Below are 22,275 nucleotides of genomic sequence, written 5' to 3'. Positions count from 1 at the left end.
CTGCCTCCACATTAAAGATGCAGGATTTATCGGGCTGTTTTAATCCGAATCGCACTTTTAATTAGTCATCAGTTTAGAATAAGTAACTTGTGCCCATGTGTTTTCAAACCACACTCCTCTGGTTTGTAAACTCAGTAATCCGAATTAGAGCCTGGCGACCATCTGCTGTCTACACGGACAGCTCCGCGCACTACTTTGTTACTGCATTCACCTCAGCCCGCCCCCTCCGTGCGCGCTCTCCCTCTCTCCCTCCCTCTCTCTCTCTCTCTCTCTCTCTCTGTCTCTGTGTGTATTATAGCCTACCGGGCGGAGTAATTCGTGCTGGTATCCTTTGAGTGCATGTGTGCGCGGGTGCGTGCTACGGCTGCTGCTGCTGCTGCTGCTGCTGCTTGTCACTCATTGTGCCGCGGCGCGAACACGGGTAGCGACAAGGACCAAAAATCCGTCCAGTAGCAGTTGTTGTCCCTGGAAAAAAGGCTGATATCTGTCCCCCCTCCTCCTCCTCCTCCTCTTCCTCCTCCAGTAGAGACACCTCGCTTGTTAAAAGTGCGTCTGCTCTGCAAGGAGAATATCTGTGACACCTTACAATGCTTCAAATAAGGGACCTCATCTGGGGATTGCTTTTCATTGGCTGTGCAGGTAGGATGAGTTCTTTATTTTTTAATATCAGGCGCTGGAGATTAATTCTGTGCGCATGCATGCATGCATGCATGCAGGCCGGCCGAGCCGGGCTGATTGTTGGAGCAGCATCCTCTGGTCCCACCGGCGGCATCCTTGTCCTCAGACTCCGGACAGGGGCGTTTAGGTTGAGACGCTGGAGGTGTGTGAAATACAGCACGGTTACACTAAAAGTTTGTGTGTGTGAGGAGAGGGAGCGTTCCCTCTCTGTGAGGCTGGGACAGCTTGGATTCAGTTTTAGATGGGGGGGTCCTGTCTGGACACACTCTCATCCGGCTTCCCTTGTTGACATGTTGTGTATTTGTTTCAATGAACATGCTCCACACGTGCTGCGTTTTGAGAGTGAAGTACGTGCGTTTATTTGTGTGGAGTGGAGACGGATGCTGGCAGAGACTGGGTCTGGTGTTAACACAGGGACTCTTTTGTACCCCCCTATTATACCAAGAGACACTCCGTGTGTGTGCTAACAGGTCGGCCTTTTTTTAAGTTTAAATATAACATAACCCAAGTACAAGGCGCATATATTCTGCACATTAAGTCCTCCCGGGCTGCCTCACTTCTGCTGGTTCAACCGTGACGCACCGAGGATGGAGTGTCCGGCGACCCGGTCGCGTCTTCTCGAGGATGCTTTGTTTCCGTCTAAAAAGCAGGTCTCCGGACATTTTGTCATTAAAAAAAATGTGGATTTTATTCTTCTTCAACGTGGGCTTTAACTCAACTCTGTTGTGCGTCCACCATTCCCTTATACCGCGCCATCATCGGATTTGGCGCACACAGTATTCCGTGCTGATGTGTCAATGTAGGATGGATAACAGTGTTTATCGCCGCTCTGATCATACAGGTTATCAGCAGCTGTGCCTTCTGTGTGTGTGTGTCTGTCTGTGCAGTTTGTTTTGCTCTCTCGCTAAACAGGACGCAGTTGTTTCCAAACTTCATATCTTGGTGCGTTTCTATGCGCAAAATGATGTGGACAGAAGCGATCGTAGTTTTTAATAATTCGGTTGGTTGGGAGGAGATTCGTCATCCATTCAGGGCAACTGAATAGTCATTCAATGTATACAATAGGATCCAATCCTGGAGCTCCCGTGGTTATATAGGGCGGGCGGGTGGGGTGGGGTGGGGAGAGGGGGGGTGGGGGGGGGGGCAGGGCGACCCACCCCCCTGCCTCTAAACCACCCCCCACACCACCTCTCCACGCCACCCACATCCTCCTCTCCTCCCTGCATCTGCTGCAATAGAGAGCTCCAAGTGGAGTATGAGGACCCGCAGGGGTCCTTGGAGAGGAGAAGAATAGTTTAATGGTATAATATAATTTAATTTAGTGGCCCTTTTGAATTATGGTTCAAACCTCAGGATTCAATCTCACTTTAGTTTCTCTGTGTTCTACAGGTCTACAAGGTTATTTTTCTTTTTTTTTCCTTTTTCCTTTTTACCTCCCCTCACTCTTTTTGTTAGAATAAAACAACATTTTGGTTCCCTCCTGTTGAGCTTTAATTCAGTCAAAGAAGCCTCTGGCCCCAAAGCAGCCCTGGTTCCCTTTAATTAGTGACTCATACTGGTTTTTGAGGCTCATATTGAGGTTTAAAAAATGATTGTGCATTTAACTTGTTTACTAAGAAGCAACAGACAGAGTCTGTGATAAGCTGCAGCCAGCCAGCATTGTTGGCCTGGATCTGATGTGGTGATAATTTCATAACTGCTGCAGTATGAAGCAGAGCCGCCCCACAAAAGTTTAACTCTCACCGTCACCGTCTCCTTCACCCAAACAGTGGTTCAGTCTGCCGCCGTGGTGCCGGCAGCCGCGCAGAACCCAGCACACCAGGGAACGTGTTCATTTTTCTCCATATGATTCACGATCCTGACAGAATATGCCGACACCCCCGCAATTTACAGCACCTCCATATGGGAAGGAGAGGAACCAAGAGGAGATAATTAGACAACTGTGCCTCGGCTCTCCCCTGTTTGCAACGTGCACAAACTCAAATACATTGATCACATTATTAGATAGTCTGCGGGTAAGTTTAATGACGGGATCACACAGTTTGAGGGCTGAGCAATTTAATTACATCTATTGATTTCCAGTTTCTGTTCCAGTTCAGTGATAATTAAATTTTGAGGCTAGCAACAAACCTTAGATTCTGAGGCCATGTCACCTTTCAAGATGTGACAGAGTTAAGAGCAGATTAAGCAAAATATCTTATCTAATATTTTTTAGAATTGACACAAATTTGATGGTTGATGTCTTAACAGTTTAATTTACTTCCATTGGTCAGTGATGGAGGCTAAGTGGAGATGCTGTGTGAAGGTTTACGTTAGCACAGAGGTGATGCTTGATGACTGCTAATGCTTAAACAGGATTTTGGACTTACACATTTTTGGCTTGAGCTTGTGAGTTTCTGTTCCAAGGTGTTGTGATGTTACGCCATTTTTTTTCCTCTCTTTAATGTCCTGTCAGCTAGAAAAAGCCAATACAAAGCTGTCTGCCAAAAAAAGTTGCTCAGCAAGTTCGGGCGGCTCACTTTACTGGCCTATAAAATATGTGCATTCACGATTTAGACGACTTTGACTCGGATGATTCCACAGTTCCTTTATGGTTATTGAGATGGGGGGGGGGGGGGTATACGATTGACAGATACTCATGTATCTGCTTGTCAAACAACACGACTTCCCCTGGTTTATTTATTAATTTTTGATGCCAGAAACGAGACGTCCGTCTGGATTTGAAGATTTTACGAAACTAGAAAAACAGTGTGGAGCTGAACTCTAAAACAGAAGAAAGAAGTTTAGCTTAACATTTCAAGGGAGAAAATATACAAATCCCAAATGACTAACATATGGCACTTTAACTGCTGTGGTGAGTTCAAAGCCACTATGAAAATAATACAGGCTATTTTTGACTGAGGGGAACTGGAAAAAGAAGCCAAACAAGGGGAAAATTATAAGGCATTTTTTTTAGACTGCTCGCTGAATAAACTTAGTTTCTGGATCTTGAAACCTTTGCACCACAGTCCATGCTGCATTTAAAGTCACATGCACACTTTTTTTGTATCACAGCTTACAGTCATCAGTGCAGAAGCTGCTCAGATTACAGCGGTGTGAGCAGCAGCCTCCAGGGCTGAGCAACGAAGCCCATGTGGAAGTGAGTCAATCCTCATAGACCTCCATGTTAAAATGGCCGACTCCACTGCAGAAATAAACATGTTTACAGTCAGGTACAAATAACGATTTTGGTCTCCATTGATAAGTTCTCAAACTTAAAATTCTGCACACTTATAGCCATGACCACTTTGTATAACAGGCGTGTGCCGACGAGCTGTGCTCTGCCACTGCTTGTCTGTCTCAACTCCAAATCCTGCTCCATCTCTTTGCCCGTATTAGTAGTTTAGGCGGAATGTGACGCTGCCAAAATGGTGACCAATGGAGCCTACCAGCCTATTGGTGACGTCGAAGCTACATACAGCCTGTCAGACTACCAGGCTGAAGTGACTCAGGATGCACAAATCTGGCCACTTATCATGTCTGACTCCTAATATCTGAGATGTATCTGATTTGTGGCCATGCAACAAAAATGAGAACCTGCAGCTTCTTATTAATACACATGCACAGAGCATCGTCATCCATCAATTGGTTGTAATAGGAGCCACCTAAGGTCTGAAGTGGTCACACAAACATCACCTTTTTAGATGGCTTGATTGTGCAGCTGCAGGCCTTTCAGGGCACAGCGACTGTCACAGAGGTGAACTGACAAGATGAGCAAATCTGGTATGCATAAAAATATATAAACATAACGTTGGATTCAGCTTTACTATAAAATGATGGTCAATGCTTTAGACATTGACTTCTTATACAGTCATTGTGATACCTACATGTCTTTTTCTGAGTAAATGAGCAGCATAAGTAAGTCTATTTTAGGAAACTATATCAGTACCATGGCTGGACATTTAGGTAGGAGTGATGATAACTCTTTATAAAGCAACAGATTGCACAATATGCTCTGTTGAAATCTCAAAACCAAATCTCAAAAGTTGCTGTTGTGCCACCATATAGTTAAGATTTAATAGAGTCTAGTTGCACGGGCCACATATTTAACCTCTCAACCGTGCATAGGGGACGTATTATCATAACGATGGTGATTTCATTAGCGTGTGTTTGCTGATGGTCTGAAGCGCAGATGAAACATGTCACATGACACGGAAAGTGCTGATTGCTCCAACCAGATAAGCTGAAAATGACTGGGCTGGCTGCTATATTTCGTCTGACTGGTAGATGAGGACGGGGTGTCTTTGCATATTAATCAGCACATGAATAGGGGCCGTGAGTGATTTGCATTGTGTCAGCTCCGAGGGCGTCCTATAGAGAATTGAATGTGGGAGAAAAGGGAGAAGAAAGGGGAGGAGGGGGAGAAAAAAAGAACAGAGTGTGGTGATGGGGTTGTCGTACAAATGTCCGCCTCGCTCCCCCTTTTGCCACTGTTACTTTGCAAAAACCCGATACAGTAAGTTAGTATTCTAGTATTATAATGCAGATGAGTTATTAAGGCTTGTTTCACTTCAATCACAGTGTTCTGAGTAAGCTGAGTCTTCACATTGTCTGCTCATCCATCCATTGTGATTGCTTCCTCTGTTTTACTGTGGTCTCCTCTCCAGCGCTCTTCATATTAACCAGATACAGATAAACCATTACTGATGTGAGCACGTCCTGAGATCACTTTCAGCAAGGTGAAACGTCTCTGGGAGTGGTTCTGATTCAAAGCAGTCTTTGAAGCTGCTGCTGCTTTTACTCTAACAGCCTTGCTGCTTGTGTAGATTACAGCAGGTGATGGTGGATGGTTGCAGTGACTCGCTTATGTGTGTGTGTGTGTGAGTCCTTTAGCCTAACCTCTCCAGGTTCCATGCACTTGCTCTGATCTGTGCTGCTTTGGCATGCAGCTCCCTCTGCTTTTTTTTTCTTTTTAAGCCAGCGTGCCAAGTCTGGTGAGGGTGTCCAAGGTGACGATGGACTACATCACCGCGTAACAGAATCCCAGCATGATGTCCCTGTCCTCATTGAATAGCCCGGAGAACTACAAGCAGAGATTCTATTTGGAATAGATACTGTTTGTATTGATGTTCCAGTTTTCTTTATTGTCAGCATGGGGCCGCCGTTATTTATAGGCTGTCACTATTTCTAACTTAACTTCCCCCAGGACTGGCACTGGTGAACAGATGGTGGGTCTGTCTGTGAAAGTCATACGCACTTCGGAGTTGTCTTAATACTCAACTGAGGTGAAAAGATGTGTTACATTGTGCAGGTCACCTGTGTTTTGATCAGGGTGTGCACGGAGCGATTTTCTTAATGTCGGATAGCTGACAGTCTTTCCTCCAGGTGTGCAGAGAGAGAGAGAGAGAGAGGCGGAGTGAGGGAGCAGCACTATCATCTGTGCACCTTTGTGCTGCTGATGCTTCAACATTCCCTGTGTTGTTCCCTGTGCTGTGTTGGTCGGCGTCGAGTGTGCCATAGTCAGCAGCGTAACATGATAGGTGATAAGTCTGTATGACAAACTGTTGTAATACAATATACTGCAGAAAGACTAAAGGGCGACACATATCCGCAGCATATTACTGTACACTCACATGCGAAAATGCTGATTTGTTTTCCATTGTAAGCCTGTGCACAACAGCCTCCTCACACTATCCCATCCCAGCTGGGTACCTTTCACAGCGGCACCTTCACTGTCTCTGACTGTTGTCATCACTACTGCAGAGCTTGCATCTTGCCTCTCAGCTATACTCTGCTCTGTCACCCAGATGGCGTCTGAGGTGCTGAATTTTGGCATCAATGTGGCACAGATTTTTGGCCAAGTCTACCTTTGTGTACGTTTCTCTGTTTTGCACGTCTTTTTGGGTCAAAGTGTTTAAACACAACCTCTTGTGCGTCTCTGCTGCCTGCATCCATGTTTGTCCTGAAAGGTGCTGGACTCTTCCTATGATCCATCTCTGTCCCTCCTCACCTGGGAAGCAGCAGACATTTTTTATTAGATGTATTTATTATTCAGCAGGACTGTATGAAATAAATAATAAAGTTTATGGATGCAGAGGGAAAGAGCAGGCTCTCTGCTGGTTTTTATAAGTGTGCTGTGGTACCAGTTCTGCAGCTTAGCAAAAATATAAAACAGTCTAAGACAGTTTGTTCCAGGATTTCAGCAGCCTGGCTGATATCACACCTGCTGCATTTGTCTGTCTGCGGTTCAGGAAGGATTTTCTGCTTGGAACCCTGCTTTTTGTTTTTTTTTTTTTCAAACCACCTGGAGAGGCAGCTCATTTTCCTGTACACCTGGTGTCTGCAGGGATAATTGTTGCTCATTTACGAAGCATGCAGTGGTGGTTTTTTTCCCCCCTCACACGGTTCATTGTGATTTTGTCTTAGATTTTGAAAATATATCATTTCCTGTCCTTTTCCCACTGAATGTCTGTGTGTTCTTTTCTTTTGCTTTCTCTCCTTGATAATCTTATTTTTCTTTCCTGCTATTATCTTCCCAAGACTCATTTTCTTTTTACTTAGACGGTGCCATTATGTCCAGCTTAAACAGGTTTCTGTTTGCAGCTTGCACAGAATATAATGGCTTTCTCCGTAATGACCAGTGATTCCAATAAATGTATATGTAGTGGCAGCTGGCTGCATCTTCAGAAACGTCCATTTCTGTTTGACTCACAAAATCAAAACAATAATCGATTAAACATCAGTAAGACTGATGCACTTTTTCTCCATTTTTGTTGGCCTCAGAGTGGCCTATCGACATGGTGAGGCGATAATAACATATTCAGCTTCTTGACTTGTAAAACGCCTTCGGGGGATGAGTTTTGTATTTGCCGGTCGCCACTCACGCTCAGGGATTTGCTGGTGGCCTCAGGCAGTGTGGATATGTTGTGTCGGCGCATACGTGTTGTACGTTTTGACTCCTCACCTTTTTATAAACTCAGCATCCTTTCAGCATCACTCTCTGGGTGCCTTGGCATCGTTTACCTGAGCAAAGCCTGTCTGCCACGATTTAACTGCTGCAGCTCGGAGCACATCCTGAGGATTAGTGATAAATAGTGTTTATCTGACGCACCTCATGAGCACAAAGAAACCAGCTTTCCTATGTTTTTTTTTTTTTTTTTTTTTTACCTTCACAATCAGAAATCCATCATCTCCCCTTACCTTGGCTGAGCTGTCACAGAGAGTCAAGGCCATGGTGTATTTGGGCATGTGTTCTACTGCCTCTTAATCCCAGGGAGTGACTCACCAGCATCATGATGTAATGCCTAGCAATGGCAGTTATCTCATCCCGGGGACTCTGTGATTGGCTGGCTTCTTCAGGTGTCGAGTCGCCTCAGCCTCTGTGTGAAGAACAAAAAAAAAAAACCACAGGATGTCTTGTGGGAGAGCACTGTAGTGTGTGTTTCCAGCAGCAGAATGACTTCTATTACTGTTCACAGTCAGACACTTGTTGGTCTCATGTACTTTGAAATCTCATCAGAGGGTTCCTCTACTCATCTTTTATAGGTTATTTGCTTGATGCTCTTTAGCCTCGATGTGCAGAAACTAATTTCATCCAGATACAAAAATAGTAAGTTTATTACCAGGCATGGTTCAGGGTGTGTGTTTTGTTCGGTTCAGGACCTGCACATCAAGTAATGCAAGTAGCCTTTTTTTCACTGGTACAGAGACAAGTGTTGCCAACTTGGTGACTGTCTTCACTAAATCTGCCGATTTTTTCTTTGTCAAGAGCAATTAGCGACATATGTAGCGAGTTTCTCTGGTGACTTTTGACTGACTTGAAGGCACACTATAATTCTGCTGTTACTGTCCTCAACGAGCAACAGGTTCCCACAGTCAGCTGCAGTCAGAGAGGAGACCCACACCTCTGCGTCCAAATGTGTGCAAAGCCGCCGCTGGTCCCGTCCTGGTTTAGAGTGTGGGATGTAAATAGCATATTTTAATGGCAAAATTAAAAAACAATAGTGGTAGTAGAACACTTTCAATTATGTAATTTATGTGATGATGTCATTTAGTGGGACAGCCAATAGCTACTGTTCTTACTGTGGAGTTGGCAACACTGGATCAGCTCTCTGAAGCACACGCAGTGACAGAATGGAAACTACAGACCGAACCGAACCAAAAACCGTGACCTCAGAACCGTGATACAAATCGAACTGTGGATTTTTGCGAACAGTTTTCGAACTATTGTCAAATAAAACAATGGATGTGACAGTGGTTTGCTCAAACAAAGTCTTGCACATGAGTTTTAAAAAAGGCTCCATATTCAGTCCCTGTATGTGCGCATATTGCTGTGAGGTAATGACACAGAAAGGAGATGAAACTCAGACACATCTAGGAGCTGTTGATTTGACAGCGGATGCAGCACAGACTCTGCGGACCGTTTGATCAAACTGCTGTGTCAGATATCATCTAATTAACTTGTAAAATCCTGCCCACAATCTAATATGGGAGCTGCATATAAGCAGGGCCCTGCTGCTGCTGCTGCTGCTACATATGGAAATCACATGTGAACATTGATGAGGGCAGACGGATCAAAATAAATGTTGTTGTGTGGTGTTGTGCTGGTAGCAGGTGGTTGCAGGGTAACATCATCTCAGCGCTGAGAGGGAGTGGCTGTTGCCATAACACAAACAGAGTGAGCCTGAATGCATTTTAAACATCAGCAGGGATGAGCAACAATCTGTACTCACACAGTAAAAGTTGGCACCATATTCTTGTTTACTATTGATTTAATGCGATTTTCTGTGCAGAATATTTTACAAATCTCAGGTATTTCATTTTTGAATGACACCTTTCCTGCTATAAAAGCTGCCACCATTAATCCGACTTTTAGTAGGTATTAAATCCTCATCTGTCCTCTGTAGGTCACCTCCATTAATTAATAATTCATATGGCATGCAGCCTCTCAGAGGTCAAACGTAGGAAAAACATTGATGATGAAATCTGAGCTTAAAAGATTGATAAAAGCAAACGGCAGGATTACCTTGGGAATAATTATTGAATTATATGTGTGTACACATCATTAAGTTGTGTACTGCAGCCTGGTCGTCACCAGTTACAGTTTTAACGTTTTTTTTTTTGTTGGCGCCTGAATCTAAATGAAAAGCTTCTGAGACAAAGAGACATGAAAGTAGTTTAGTTTGGGGCTTGTTTTGCTCTTTATTCTTCCGTTCTCTAATGATTATGTGTGTTTTTTGTTCGTTTGTGTTGATAAATGTAGAATAAAGTGTTGAAAATAAAGATGAGGTAGTTTGACCTGGAAAAAAAAACATCTAATCCAGTTTTATCTATGTTGTTTTTGAGTTTATGCTCAATGTGCTGCATTTAATGAGATCGGGAGAGCTCGGTAATTTATTATGCTTTTTACACTAACAGCATTGTTAAGGAAAAAGGCCCAGGAGTGGCTCACTGTGAGCTGGAAGAGAGAGAGAGGGTGGGGGTTAGCAGACAAAGGTGGAGGAGAAGCAGGAGGAGGAGGAGGAGAGGGTGGAGGACGACGACAAGGAGGCAGGACACAATACAAAGTGTTGTGAAGGAGGAGCCGTCGGGCAAGCAGGGCCCTTCAACCTCTGGATTCATTGTTTCCCGTTGTGTCGCTGCAGCCGGGCTTTATGTAATGAAGCTCGCTGAGAGCAGTAATGGTGTTAGACACGGATAGATGTCTTTTTTTAGACTTTTCATTCCTCCATCATTTAATTTAAAAATGATGACTTCCACATTATTCTGTTTTCCTGCCACACTTTAGATGATGGCCTTTCTTCGAAGTGCAGATCGAGCATGTTTCTCCTTCATCTTTATGGTTCCTGGCACTAATTTGAACGTATAGGTGGAATTAAACCTCGGATGTCATGAAAAGAAAGATGTGAGGATATGTTCTAAAAATAAAGAGACACTCCGCTGCTAACGCTACCGCTGTAAAAGGATCAGAGTTGGTGTTTATGTATCATGGCCTGATTATGTCTAGTGACGAGTGAATAGCCGCTCTCGTGACTGACAGCTGTCTTATTTTATCTGCGAGGCTCTTTTGCATAATGTGCTGCTCTGCTGCTTTAATAACCCAAAGTCCTGTAGCTGTGTAATTATCGTGCTCTATATTGACAGTTCAGAAATCATGCCCGCACATGAAACTGGATACCCAAAGACATTGTTTTCACCCAAGTCGGAGAGAGCAGAGCAGAATTTGCCGTGTTGATAATACATGAATGTTGACAGGAGATAAAGAAATGCTCTGTTTTCTTGGCACTCCTGTCTTGGCACAGCTTTGTTGCAGTTTCTCCTCCATATTCTTTGGCAGCTTGCAGTGTTTGTGCTTCACCACTTGCATTAAATGCATAAAATGTAAATGTAAGTCAGTGGCATGTGAAAATATAAGGTTCATATGTATTTTGCATTCCATTTAGGCCAGTATTGCACTTTTTCTGAAAAGCTTTAACCAGTCAATAAACTCTAAATCGAACTTTCTGAACTCTTGTGAATATTGCATTTATTGCCAGCAGCAGCATCTTTTTCCACTTCCTGCCAAGGAACACGACGCATTTAACTTTCCCCTCATGGCTGACCGACACCAGGGGAACGCTTAAAAATACAATTCAAAATTAAATTTAGATTAAAACCTGAAACGTGTCATATTACATTATCCCATCTCCGTCTGATTTGCATGACAGCTTGAGAGGTAAATGTCAAATAAAGACCAGAGCTCTTTCTGAGCACCAGAAGGATGAAATATGTTTGCGTTACAGGAACAAAGGGTGTGTGTCGTGCTGCATGTGATTGATAACGGCTCCTGGTGCAGGCAGCCAGATGGGCCTGAGTCAGAGGATTCAGCACAAGGGGTCGGGGGTTTGGGCCCTTTTTTTTTTTTTCTTTTTTTTTTTTTATCCAAGCCAACACAAGGCCTCAGAGGCTGTGCTGCTCCAAAGGCTCAAGCATCAAGACTTGTAATGCGCTTGGCATCCCTCAGCGGCACTGCTGTGCACACTCTCTATTGAATGTGTCTCCTTAGTAGTAGTGGTATCATGCTTATGAGCTTCACATATTAGAGAGGAGGAGGAGAAGGAGGGTAGGGTTTTTGATGTGACAATTCAACACATCCTGATGAAAAACTGCCATGTTTGGTTGATATGTGCTCCAGATTCAACACATGGTTTAAGTGTAGGCTAGAAGGGCCAATACAGGACAGACAGCCACCAAAGTCCATGTTAGGAACAAGCGGCAACCTTCGGGGCTCAAAGTTGAAGCCCATGTGGAAGTGTCAAAACTTGTAATTCACGCCACAACCACTGGGAGCTGGCTCCGTAAGTGAGTCATTTCCTAAAGACTCCCATGTTAAAATGGCCGACTTCACAGCAGAAATGAACATGTTTACAGCCTGGTACAAAAACCATTCTGGTCTCAAATGATAGGTTCTTTTCTAGTGTCAATTGTACAATTCACTCGTTTTAATTGTATTCAGACTTAAAATTACGCATAATTATGGGCGTTGCCGCTTGAGTGACAGACGGTTGATGTATCACAGTGCTAGTTTCCTGCTTCCACGATCGCCCGCCCCCTTAAATCCCGCTTGTGCTCCCCCTCTTTGTCCATATTTGGAGTTTTGGCAGACGTGACGCTGCCAACATGGCGGCGGTCAGCACGTCCCGGAGCCTCCCACCGAACCTCAGAACGGCTCTTCAGAAACAAACGGGTGACGTCACGGAAGCTCTGTCCATAGTTTTTACTGTCAATGGTTAGGAAGTAGTCTGCTGGTGGCACAAGCAGTGCAGTGAACATTCGCCCAGGAGACCAGGAGCTGCTTGGTTTTTACTCATGGTTTGGGTTAAGGATGAGATCTTTTTTGAAACATGCACATTCATAACATTAAGGAAAATTCTTCCTTCTGCAGTCGTCATTTGTGGCCACCGTAGGAGTCCTGCCCCCATAAACAAACACATGCAGCCAGAGAAAAGACTGTACACTCAAATATCAACCCCATATTCTGTTTTCCTGGTGAGGACGGGCTGGTTCTGATGCATGTTTTGGTCTAGTTGAAGCGTGGTCTGCCTTTTTTTTATTGCAGCTATTTGCCTGATTTCATTGTTTGTCTGAGCCTTTTAAGAGATAAAAAACATTTTTCTCTCATACATTTACATGTATTATAATAAACATTTAAGAGATAACATCAAGAAAAGGAAGTTGTCTGCCCTCTAAATATTTTCACAGCGAGACAAAACCACATTATGGGTATTGAGATAGCAACTTCTTGCCTCGAGGAAAAAAAACACATTTTTTGGTTTCCATCATGCTGATACGGAGTGGATCTGTGAGCAGATGTTGCCTAGTTGGAGTTGTAATAAATGTGGAGTACATGCAGCTTGGTTCTTACATGCCAACGTTTAAATGTGTGTGGGCAGGTTTCTCTGCAGCAGGAACGGTTACTGTCGGTGGAGTAAAGGTGACTTTCTCACTGCGTCTGCCATTTTATCCAGCATTGTTGTGACTGGTGAGCCACACATAGATCCCTTATCAGTGTCTGACCCACTGTCGGCGTTAAAGAGCAAATCAAACTGCTACGTCATGCAACCATCTCATGTTTTTCTCTCCATCTCAGAGATATTAAACTCCGTTATGGCCCTGCTAACACAGTGAAAGCCCGCTTTTGTTTTTGACCGGTTCATTCTGCTTCACTGCGTTCTGTATCCGGCCAAGCAGATCACTTAGTTAGCCACCCTGTGTCACAGAAACCTCCCGGGACTTTGTTGACTCTCACTTTATTGGCTGCAACCCTTTAAAGGAGTTGAGCAGAGGAGTCTCAAATGTTGGTTATTAATCACTCTGCGGGATTTTTCACAGAGCAAAGTTGCGAGGGGAAGTGGCTGTGTGCCCCTCAGAGTCAGGAGGTAAAAAGCGGGTAATTTCCATGGGAAGAAGAGAACAGAAAATGAGGGGACAATGAAAACGAGGAGACTGAAGAGACAAAACGAGCCTGGTGAGAATGGCCCGGTTGTTAGTCCTGAGATGCATGAGACTGGGTTTGGATACAGTGTTAGCTGACATGGCCAGCTTCCCAAGGACAGAGGCCTTTTTACCAAAGCGTTCGCTCATTAGAGAGCACATCTCGCATTGTTTATGGACTTTAATGAGCCTTCCTGCAACCAAGAGTAGGAAAACAAAGACAAGAAAATACGGACTTTGCATTCAAAAAATGTAACATGTCCGCTCGGCCAGGACGGGGACAGAAAGAACTTGAAATCCTGCCTCCTGCCTAATCTCCCTTTTCTGAACAGTACACGCTCCTTATGCATTTGAGGATGAGGTCCGCCCTCCCCTTTCCCCTCTCCCCCCCTCCTGCCTGCCTCCTCCTTTTTTCCTCCCATGTTGTCACCCTTCTCTCTTTCTCTCTCTCTCTCTCTCTCTCATTACTGCTATTGCAGAGAACAATCTCAGGGCACCATTTTGCCGAAGACATTAATTAGTTCATTCACGGATATGGCTCTTCTTACTAGCCCAATGGCTTTAGTGCCTCTGGAGGGCCTTAAATGCCAACTCCCTCTTGCAGAAAAGCCTCAAACTGCACAGAATGTAAAATACCTGTCAGGTTAATAAGGGAGAACCCCAGCAACCTCTCTTCCATTTATTTATATTTGCACCTGCATGAAAGACTCAGAGTGGCAGTCTCTCAGCGCTGCAGTGGCAGAAGGAAGAAGGAAGTAGCATACGATTCATGCCTCTATGGTAACCGTTGCTGTCAGGCTTGATTTTCTTTATACAAAACAAGGCTAAATTCCATAAAAGGGTGATGGCTGTGTTGGTGTAATGAATACCTTTTTTTAAAAAAACCAATTAAACTGTAATTTTTCTTGAAGCCATTTCTCACGTCCGAAGTTAACAGTTCCCTAATGAACACAACTAATCTATTTCACTTCCATTCTCTTTATGCTGTTAAAACCTTCACATTTATCCACCATGAGGGAAACAGTGAAGTCATCTTAGTCATTTTTTTTCCTCCCTGCAAATTCAGGACAGAAAGAACCTGCACTTACTTTTGTCTTTTCAACGGACGGCATAATGTCTGTTAGCAGGTTTCCTGATAAAGCACTCAAACTAAATGAGCTGCATCCAGTAATGTAATTTTTAAATTACAGAACTCATAACTTTGTAAGCATTGATTGAACACTGGTGCAGGTCAGTCTCCAGCGATGGGAAAATGATACGAAAAACTCAATAACAGGGAGGTCCTTCTTTTAGGAAGCGTGCAATTATGTAATCCTACTCATCCTTTCTTCACAATTTCAATGACATCTGAACTCTCATTAGAGAGAGACGGGCCTCAGCAAATTGATGGAGTATAGAGAAGGAGGCTCCGACTGAAAAGAGAAAATCAAGTTTGGAGACCTTTGCAGTGCTTCCTGTAACACTATCTTGTTTGTGGAATGGGGGGTATTCCTTAAATGACATTCAGTTTCTGGGCAACAGGGCAGCAGCTGTGCATATCTTTGTACCCGGGGGGGTGGGAGGGAGAGAGAGAGAGAGAGAGAGAGAGAGATGGAAGGGAGGGAAATGCAGTGTGATAAAAGCCCATTGATGCAGCTGTGTTTGAACAGGGAGATTGCAGTTCGATCAGTGGCTTGAGGAACTCTCCGACCAACGGAGTGGAGGAAAATTTTTTATTTTATTTTTTCTCCTCTAAAGACGCCTGCAGAGATTGTTTTTTTCTTAAAGATGTGGCATCAAACACAAGAACCAGACTGAATGACAGGATTATGTTGAGTTCACACAGAAACCACTTTAGGTCTGGAAGCCTATGGTGTGCAAAGGCAATAAAATATTTTATACATCAAAGAAAAATCAATAAAAAATGACGACATTTAAATGGAAAAGTTGAGAAAAAGAAAATGCTTTGGATCCAGTTGTCAAGATGATTTTGTTAAAACCGCCACAAAATGCACTTCCTGAAATGGTCACTTGGGGGTAGCAACAAAAGTGACTCAGTCTTCCATTGACGACCTACAGAAATAAAATTTCCACCCATGTGCATTTTATAGATGAATTTCCTGCATATGTCATCTGTTTTATTCAGGTACTGCAGGTATGGCAGCAGGAGGGTCATCACAACCAGCTCTCCTCCAACCCTGTGCAGATATTGCAATTTCTGTGTCTTCTGTCAGTTTGTGTTGCATAAACATTTAGTTTTGGCTTCAGTTTTGTCACTTGTTGCAGGTAGATTCATAGCTCTTAGAGCAAAAAGGCAAATATCCTACCCGCATTGTTGCATTGCCATGACAACTAACAGTCAGTAATGGACAAAATTGTTGCACTATAGGTATGTTCAGCTGGGTGGGGTCCTTTAGTTGTAGAGCAGGTGCTAGGTTCAGATCTTGCACAAACACACAACTCTTCAAGGCAGCACAGGTGCACTTCAGTGCCAATCTGCTTTTTTTTTTTTTTTAATAATTACCGTGTAGTTTGCTTCCAGCCATGTAGCAGTGCTGCATGGATGCAGCATAAAGAGGTGATAAGGACTGCTTGATGTTATGAGGAAATGTATAACAGAGGACATCTTGGCAGTCATTAGTTACTTGTTGACACCCTTACTGCTGAAGCAGAGACAAGAGTGGAGGTGGAGTATAACGGAGCTACTCTCCACCAGTGTGGCCTCATTAATCACTGTCCCCTCGCTCACTATGGGTGGAGAGAGAGGGGGGGGTGGGGGTCCTTTGTCTATGTTTGGAACATTGTGTGTTGGATGTGATGCAGTGCTCAGATGCCGTAGCCTGCATCCCAGTTGGTGTCCAGGAAAGAAAGATGGCTGAATGTAGAACCTTCTTTTTTTTTCTTTTTTTTTACAGTATGAATTCTCATCAAAGTCTAAATTAAGACTTCATTGACCTACATGGAATTTATGCCACCTCAGCTGTGGGTTTCCTAATAGAGTTTTTCCGAAAGCTGCATGCTGCTTTCTTTGTGATTCGCCACATTGTCTGATCAGCTCTGCTGCTGGAGACTTAAACATTTCTGGATGGAGAGATTTGTTTTCTATTGTTCGTTCTTCATTTAGACTGCTGACAAGTTTGTCAGGCAGTCATTTCTCAAGCAGAGGTTTTCATAATGAGCAAAAAAAAATTTCATTTTATGAGTGTCTTTTTGAGGAAGATTAATTAAATGAGATACAGAAACTGCAGCCCTCTCACCATTTTATTACCATTTCTTTTTTTCCCAGAAACAATGTGTGAAGACAGTTTCTCAACTTTGCTTCAGCTTTTAATATGTCAGATGCTTTGTTGTTGTTCAGCACATGCCCTGGTCTCATGTCTTGTGAGTTGCTCCCTTTAAGGGTGCATGACGCTGCTGATTTATTGGCAGCTCTAGCTGCTTATCGGAGCGCCTGGTAATGATGAGCATGGAAGCTGAAGGGCTGCCATGATGAGGCTAGAGAGGGGAAAGTAAATCCTGACAAGCATGTAAGCTGATCTTCCATTGTGATGGAATTGGGGCATTTTGGGTCTCACCTACACAAAGTTGTATTTGGAAGTAGTGTTGGTGAAATGTGAACTCCTGTTTAAATACTCAGGGCAGTTTTACAGCTGAAATGCAATCCATGTGATTTTTGTGATTTGTTTTGCATATAAATGGCTAAAAATAAGAAGTGAGAGGCGTAATCTCGGCAGCCGGTAAATGGTATTGATCAACAATCCTATTACCTCCCTGTAGGTACGTTTTGGTCAATTTGTTGCCAGAATTAAAGAGTAAATCTTCCACTGAATCATCACTGTGCTTTGCAGCATGGACCCATGGACCTTGAGGATACCATACCAAAGTGAGGATTTACTCATTTTATTTCTAGGCTATACACAATCCTTTTCCTTGGCATGGACCCACATGTGTTCATAGTGCAGCACAAATTTGTCCCAGCGCATCGGAGAACTCAGTAGAGTAAAATAACTCTGAGAGCAAATTAACACTGGGCCTCAGGGTTCCCTCCACACTGACCAGTCTGCCAGCTGCTCTTTGAGACTATCTCTTGGATTTTTACTTCACTTTTGACACAAGCCATGTGCTTCTTGTCACCAGTTTTTGTCGAGAGAGAGAGAGTTGGACATTAGATTAGCTACCAGGCAGCATCCAACACTTTCACCTGTGCTAGCTTTGACACCGGAGTTGTGTTTGTTCAGAGTGAGTCCATTTGATGTGAGAGAGTGATTGCCTGGAAGCTTGGAAGAAAATGGTGGGTGCCAAAAGAACACGAACAACAATTTTCCCTCTCACTGTCATTACAGCTGCAGCAACAATAGCATTCAATTGAAGATGTATTTTTGTCCGCCTAACTCTTATTTTAGCCTTGTTTTTTCCCCTTTAATCCCTAAAAATGCATCTCCAGAGCTGCTTTGTTTGTTCGGATAGCATACAGAAATGTTTGAGTGACAATGGAAGGCATTATAGATACCTAAAAATTAGATGTCTGGGCCATAAAACCAAGACAAGAAGTGGTTTTATCATTAGGAGCAGCCTGTTTAGCCATCCGATCCTTTGCATATATTGATCAGGAGAGCTGATGTAACTCCCCTAAACCCCCAAAAGACCAAAGACACCTAATATCCCCAACATATCGTCACAAGAATTGATTATAATCTGGAGAATGCATCAGTGCTGTTGAAAGAAATCATTGTTTGCTAGATGACAATGTGATCAGGGAAAGTGAAGCAGGCACAGGATAAATAGACAAGTTCCCCCCCATTAGAGTTTGGGAGGCAACCGCACCTATCATGCTGTCGCCAGTGATCACAGAACCCATAAACAAAACCCAATTAGAGATGTGGAAAAACAGCAGTGATGGAGGGAGGAGTGGGCGGGGCGGAGTCCTGGAGGACCTGCTGGGCTCCAGAGAACACCACAGATGTGACAGTGTCTGGACTGTGTCTGAAATATAATATAATTGTGATAAATTAATAATCTGGCTGAAAATGTCATAAATAATGAGGACCAAAGACTGGTTTATGCTGAAAGTGGAGCCATGCTGAGCAAGGGTGTGGCCCCGCCCTCCCCCCCCTTGTGACTGCCGGTGGCAGGAGGCAAGGCGCCAGACCGATTCGCGATGTGATCCCCGAAGTCCCTGAGCAGACAAGGAGAAATAAAAGGGGGTGCTCCCTGGGGGTGGTGCTGCAATGAGGTAGCAGTGGTAGAGGTGGAGGGTTGTTGTTGTTCATGTATAGGGGAGCTCTGAGGGGCTGGGGCAGACATGTCTTCCACTTGGCTTCACCTGGGACAATGACTCAACCAGGCAGATGTGCCAAACGGGGACTAAAGGTGATACTGAGCCATGAGGACTGAAAACATTGCAAACAAAGCAGTGCAGACATAATCACACACAATTCCCATGTGTTGCATGCTGTGCACTAATACACATGTTCAGTTTTTAGTTACATTTGCCAACAACTAGATTTTGGTTTGGTTTGGCTTCTTAGGCTTAAAACCCTTTCAGAATGCTAACCATGTTACAAAGCAGGCTTGAATTTTCTTCACCATTTTTCACATTAAACTGTGGAGCTGTAGATTTAACCTCTGAATCAATGTCCAAATGATGGAGCATTTAAAGCAGCACAATGGAGTCTGATAAGAAAATATTTTTCCGGCTCCCCCCTATATTTTGAAATCACCCCGTCGCTCTTATAAATAGTTGTTTTGTTAGGAGTCTGCCACCTAAATGCTGTAACACGTGTGTATTTATTTACACATAGAAGCCTAAGCAGGGAAACCGAGACCTCCTTCTCTCCAACCACCTCCTCCAGCTCATCCGAGGGGATACTGAGACGTTCCTTGACCAGTTTAGAGATAATCCCTTCACCGTGTCCTTGGTCTGCCACGGGGTCTTCTCCCAGTTAAACATGCTTGGAACACCTCACCAGGGAGCATCCTAACTAGGTCCTGAAACCACCTTAATTGGTTAATCTCAGGGTGGAGGAGCAGTGACTCCCAGATTACCATGCCCCTCACCATATCTCTAAGGGACCAGCTGTCCTGCTAAGGAAGCTCATTTCAGCTGCATGTGTTCGTGAGCCTGTTCTTTCGGTCACTACCTACAGCTTGTGGCCATAGATAAGGGTAGGAAGGTAGATCAACCAATAAATTAAGAGCCTTGCCTTTTAGCTCAGGTCTTTCTTCACCACCACAGACCCGAGTATGTCTGCACACGCCACTTTTTCAGCTCTGGTCAACGTGTAAACTGGTCCAATATTTACTCGTATTTGGGTTCTTTGAGGGCCACTTTTTTGCTCTCTTATTCTTTGTGTCCTTAGACAAGACAGGACGCTCTTTGGTTTCTTCCCTGGCTCTGCCATAATGTCTGCACAAAGAGGAACAAGCTACATGGCTCCATCCTTTAGTTAGCTGCCTGCTAACTCCACCTTTGGGCATCTGTAGTGCCTGATGTACTCAGGCCCGGGAGGAAGTTAATATGCCATCAAAATACTGATTTTGAAGTTTAACTGTTTGGTTTATCCTGATGTCAGAAACCTAAACCAGTTTGTTCTTTTATACAAACAGCTTCTTGATGTTGCTGAATGTTCCCCGCTGGCACCGAGCGCGGTGGCTGAAATGAGAGACATCAGGTTGCAACAGTGTGCTGATGATCACAACCCCGAATACTTTTTAGACTGATGTTAAAAGTAAACACCACATCCTAAAAAATGATCAAACACAGGACAAGACACAAATTCTGGATATTTAATGTGGATGTAAAAAACACTTATTGATGTGATTTTACCCAGACGGCCTGTTTCATCAAATAGTCTGCAGTAAACAGGCATCTGTGGTGGTGACAGCTCAGAATATCCGTTCAAAGACAGAAACTAGAGGAAGAAAATGTCGCTATAAACTGCGAAGCAACAGGATGTTTGTGCTGGAAATACCGTAAAACTTCAAATAATAGCCGAGTCCCGAACTGACGCCGGTCCCGTTTACATGCCCGGTCCGATTATGGATTTGGACATATAAAGGCCAGCCTCAATTATAAGCCGGGTCTGATTTTCTCATAAGGTAAGGAGCAAATTTATAACTATAAATATAACATAAAAACAACAACAATTTATGTCAACGTGTGACGTTGTCATGGAGACGCATAAACAAGGCTAAAGAAATGTACGATGACATTAACGATGGAAGGGATGTGGACAACTTTTCACCTAGTTCTGGAGGGTTCTTTTTTACCAGAATAACCAAAGGCCTGCCCCAAATATAAGCAGGGACAATTTTGCATTTTAGGCAAATAAAGGCCCGGGCTATTATTTGAAGTTTTATGGTAGTACTTTTACGATTACACCCACGTCATTATTTGGCGTCAAAAGATTTTAAAGTGGCTTGAAATGGTCTGCTAGCTGTTTCAACAGCACAAATATGTCAAATGAGAAAAATTAATTTCCCAATGCCACTGAAATGAAACTATATGTGGTACACTGAGGTTTGTTGTCTGAGAAGGTATTTCAGGTATGACAGTTTAACAAGGATTTAATATCTTATACAGCATATTGTATTTTTTTCAAGCACCTTCCCTTTCTGGCAAACTTCTTCTCTCCGCTCTAACCAGCTCCCTCTCCAAAGCAGTCTTTCCCCTCCATACGGTGCCCTCTGGCTGCGGTCTGTCATGGTTCCGCCATGCTTCATTTCTTCATTAGGGGTTCTGAGAATTTCACAGAATAGATTTCCACTATCAGGGATCCCATGCTGGTCTGCAAAGGATGGAAAGTCTAGACAGTTGTAAAAAAAACGTCTGTCTATTCACCTTCACACTGTGGTGGTGGCGATGGCAGAGTAACTGCTTTGTTATATTCCCCTTGCATCCTTTTGAGCCGTCGTTACATCCACATCTGGTAGCCAATTAGCTAGTTAGCATTTGAGGCTTTGTTGGATACTTTGCACATCATTCTGCAAAACAAATTCGGCTGTGGGAAAACAGAGGAGTGAGTCATCCGGAGTTGGTGTGAAGATTGGATTGTGCTTGTCTGCTCTTCTCCGACTTCAACTGCTGTGTGAGGCGAGATAAAACGCTCGCAAACCTTTTAATATATGTTTTATGAGACCAGTTCTCTCTAATTACTGGATTGGATGTAGATAATGATACTGTATAAAAAAGCTACTGATGTGTTCCTGGGCCAGATAGAAGAAAGTTTTATTATTCAGTTGATCACTACGAAGCAGCTGGAACGTATTTGGCAAAGAAAACACAGCAAAGAGTGAAATGATTACGTTAGCTGTCCTTTTTAAACATCCATTACAGCGTGCTGATGAGCTTTGCATCAAACGACCAATATTTGTTGAAGACAAATACTTCCAAATCAATTGGTTTTGATAATCTGGTTAAACTGTTTGCTGGCTTTCGCAGCAACATTGTATGAAAACTGCCTGGAAGAGGAAATATCCATTTTTCTCTGAGTGTTTGAGCGGTCCTGATGAGGCGTCCTCACCTAGGGACACATTCTGACTGACCCTCAGTGAAAACTTTCCTTTTCTCTTCCTCTCTGCTTGTCACACATTGCCTCCATCATGTTGCTCGCAGCAGAGAAAGTGGTACTTTTGCTCCGCTGGGGTCACATCGTTGTGCGTCCCCTG

General features: G+C 43.7%; 1 protein-coding gene across 1 annotated transcript in view; it reads left to right on the top strand.

Annotated features, from left to right (window-relative positions):
* Positions 1-336: 336 nt before the first annotated feature.
* Positions 337-22,275, top strand: part of LOC114446068 (neural cell adhesion molecule 1-like) — a 220,654-nt gene continuing 198,715 nt past the window's right edge. The window contains 1 exon segment of the mRNA XM_028421484.1: positions 337-639. Within this exon segment, the coding sequence (XP_028277285.1) occupies positions 588-639 (52 nt within the window). The 5' untranslated portion in view covers positions 337-587.

Source organism: Parambassis ranga, chromosome 14 (genome assembly GCF_900634625.1).
Source record: "Parambassis ranga chromosome 14, fParRan2.1, whole genome shotgun sequence".
Classification (NCBI taxonomy): Eukaryota; Metazoa; Chordata; class Actinopteri; family Ambassidae; genus Parambassis; species Parambassis ranga.
This window is presented reverse-complemented; position numbering and strand designations above follow the sequence as displayed.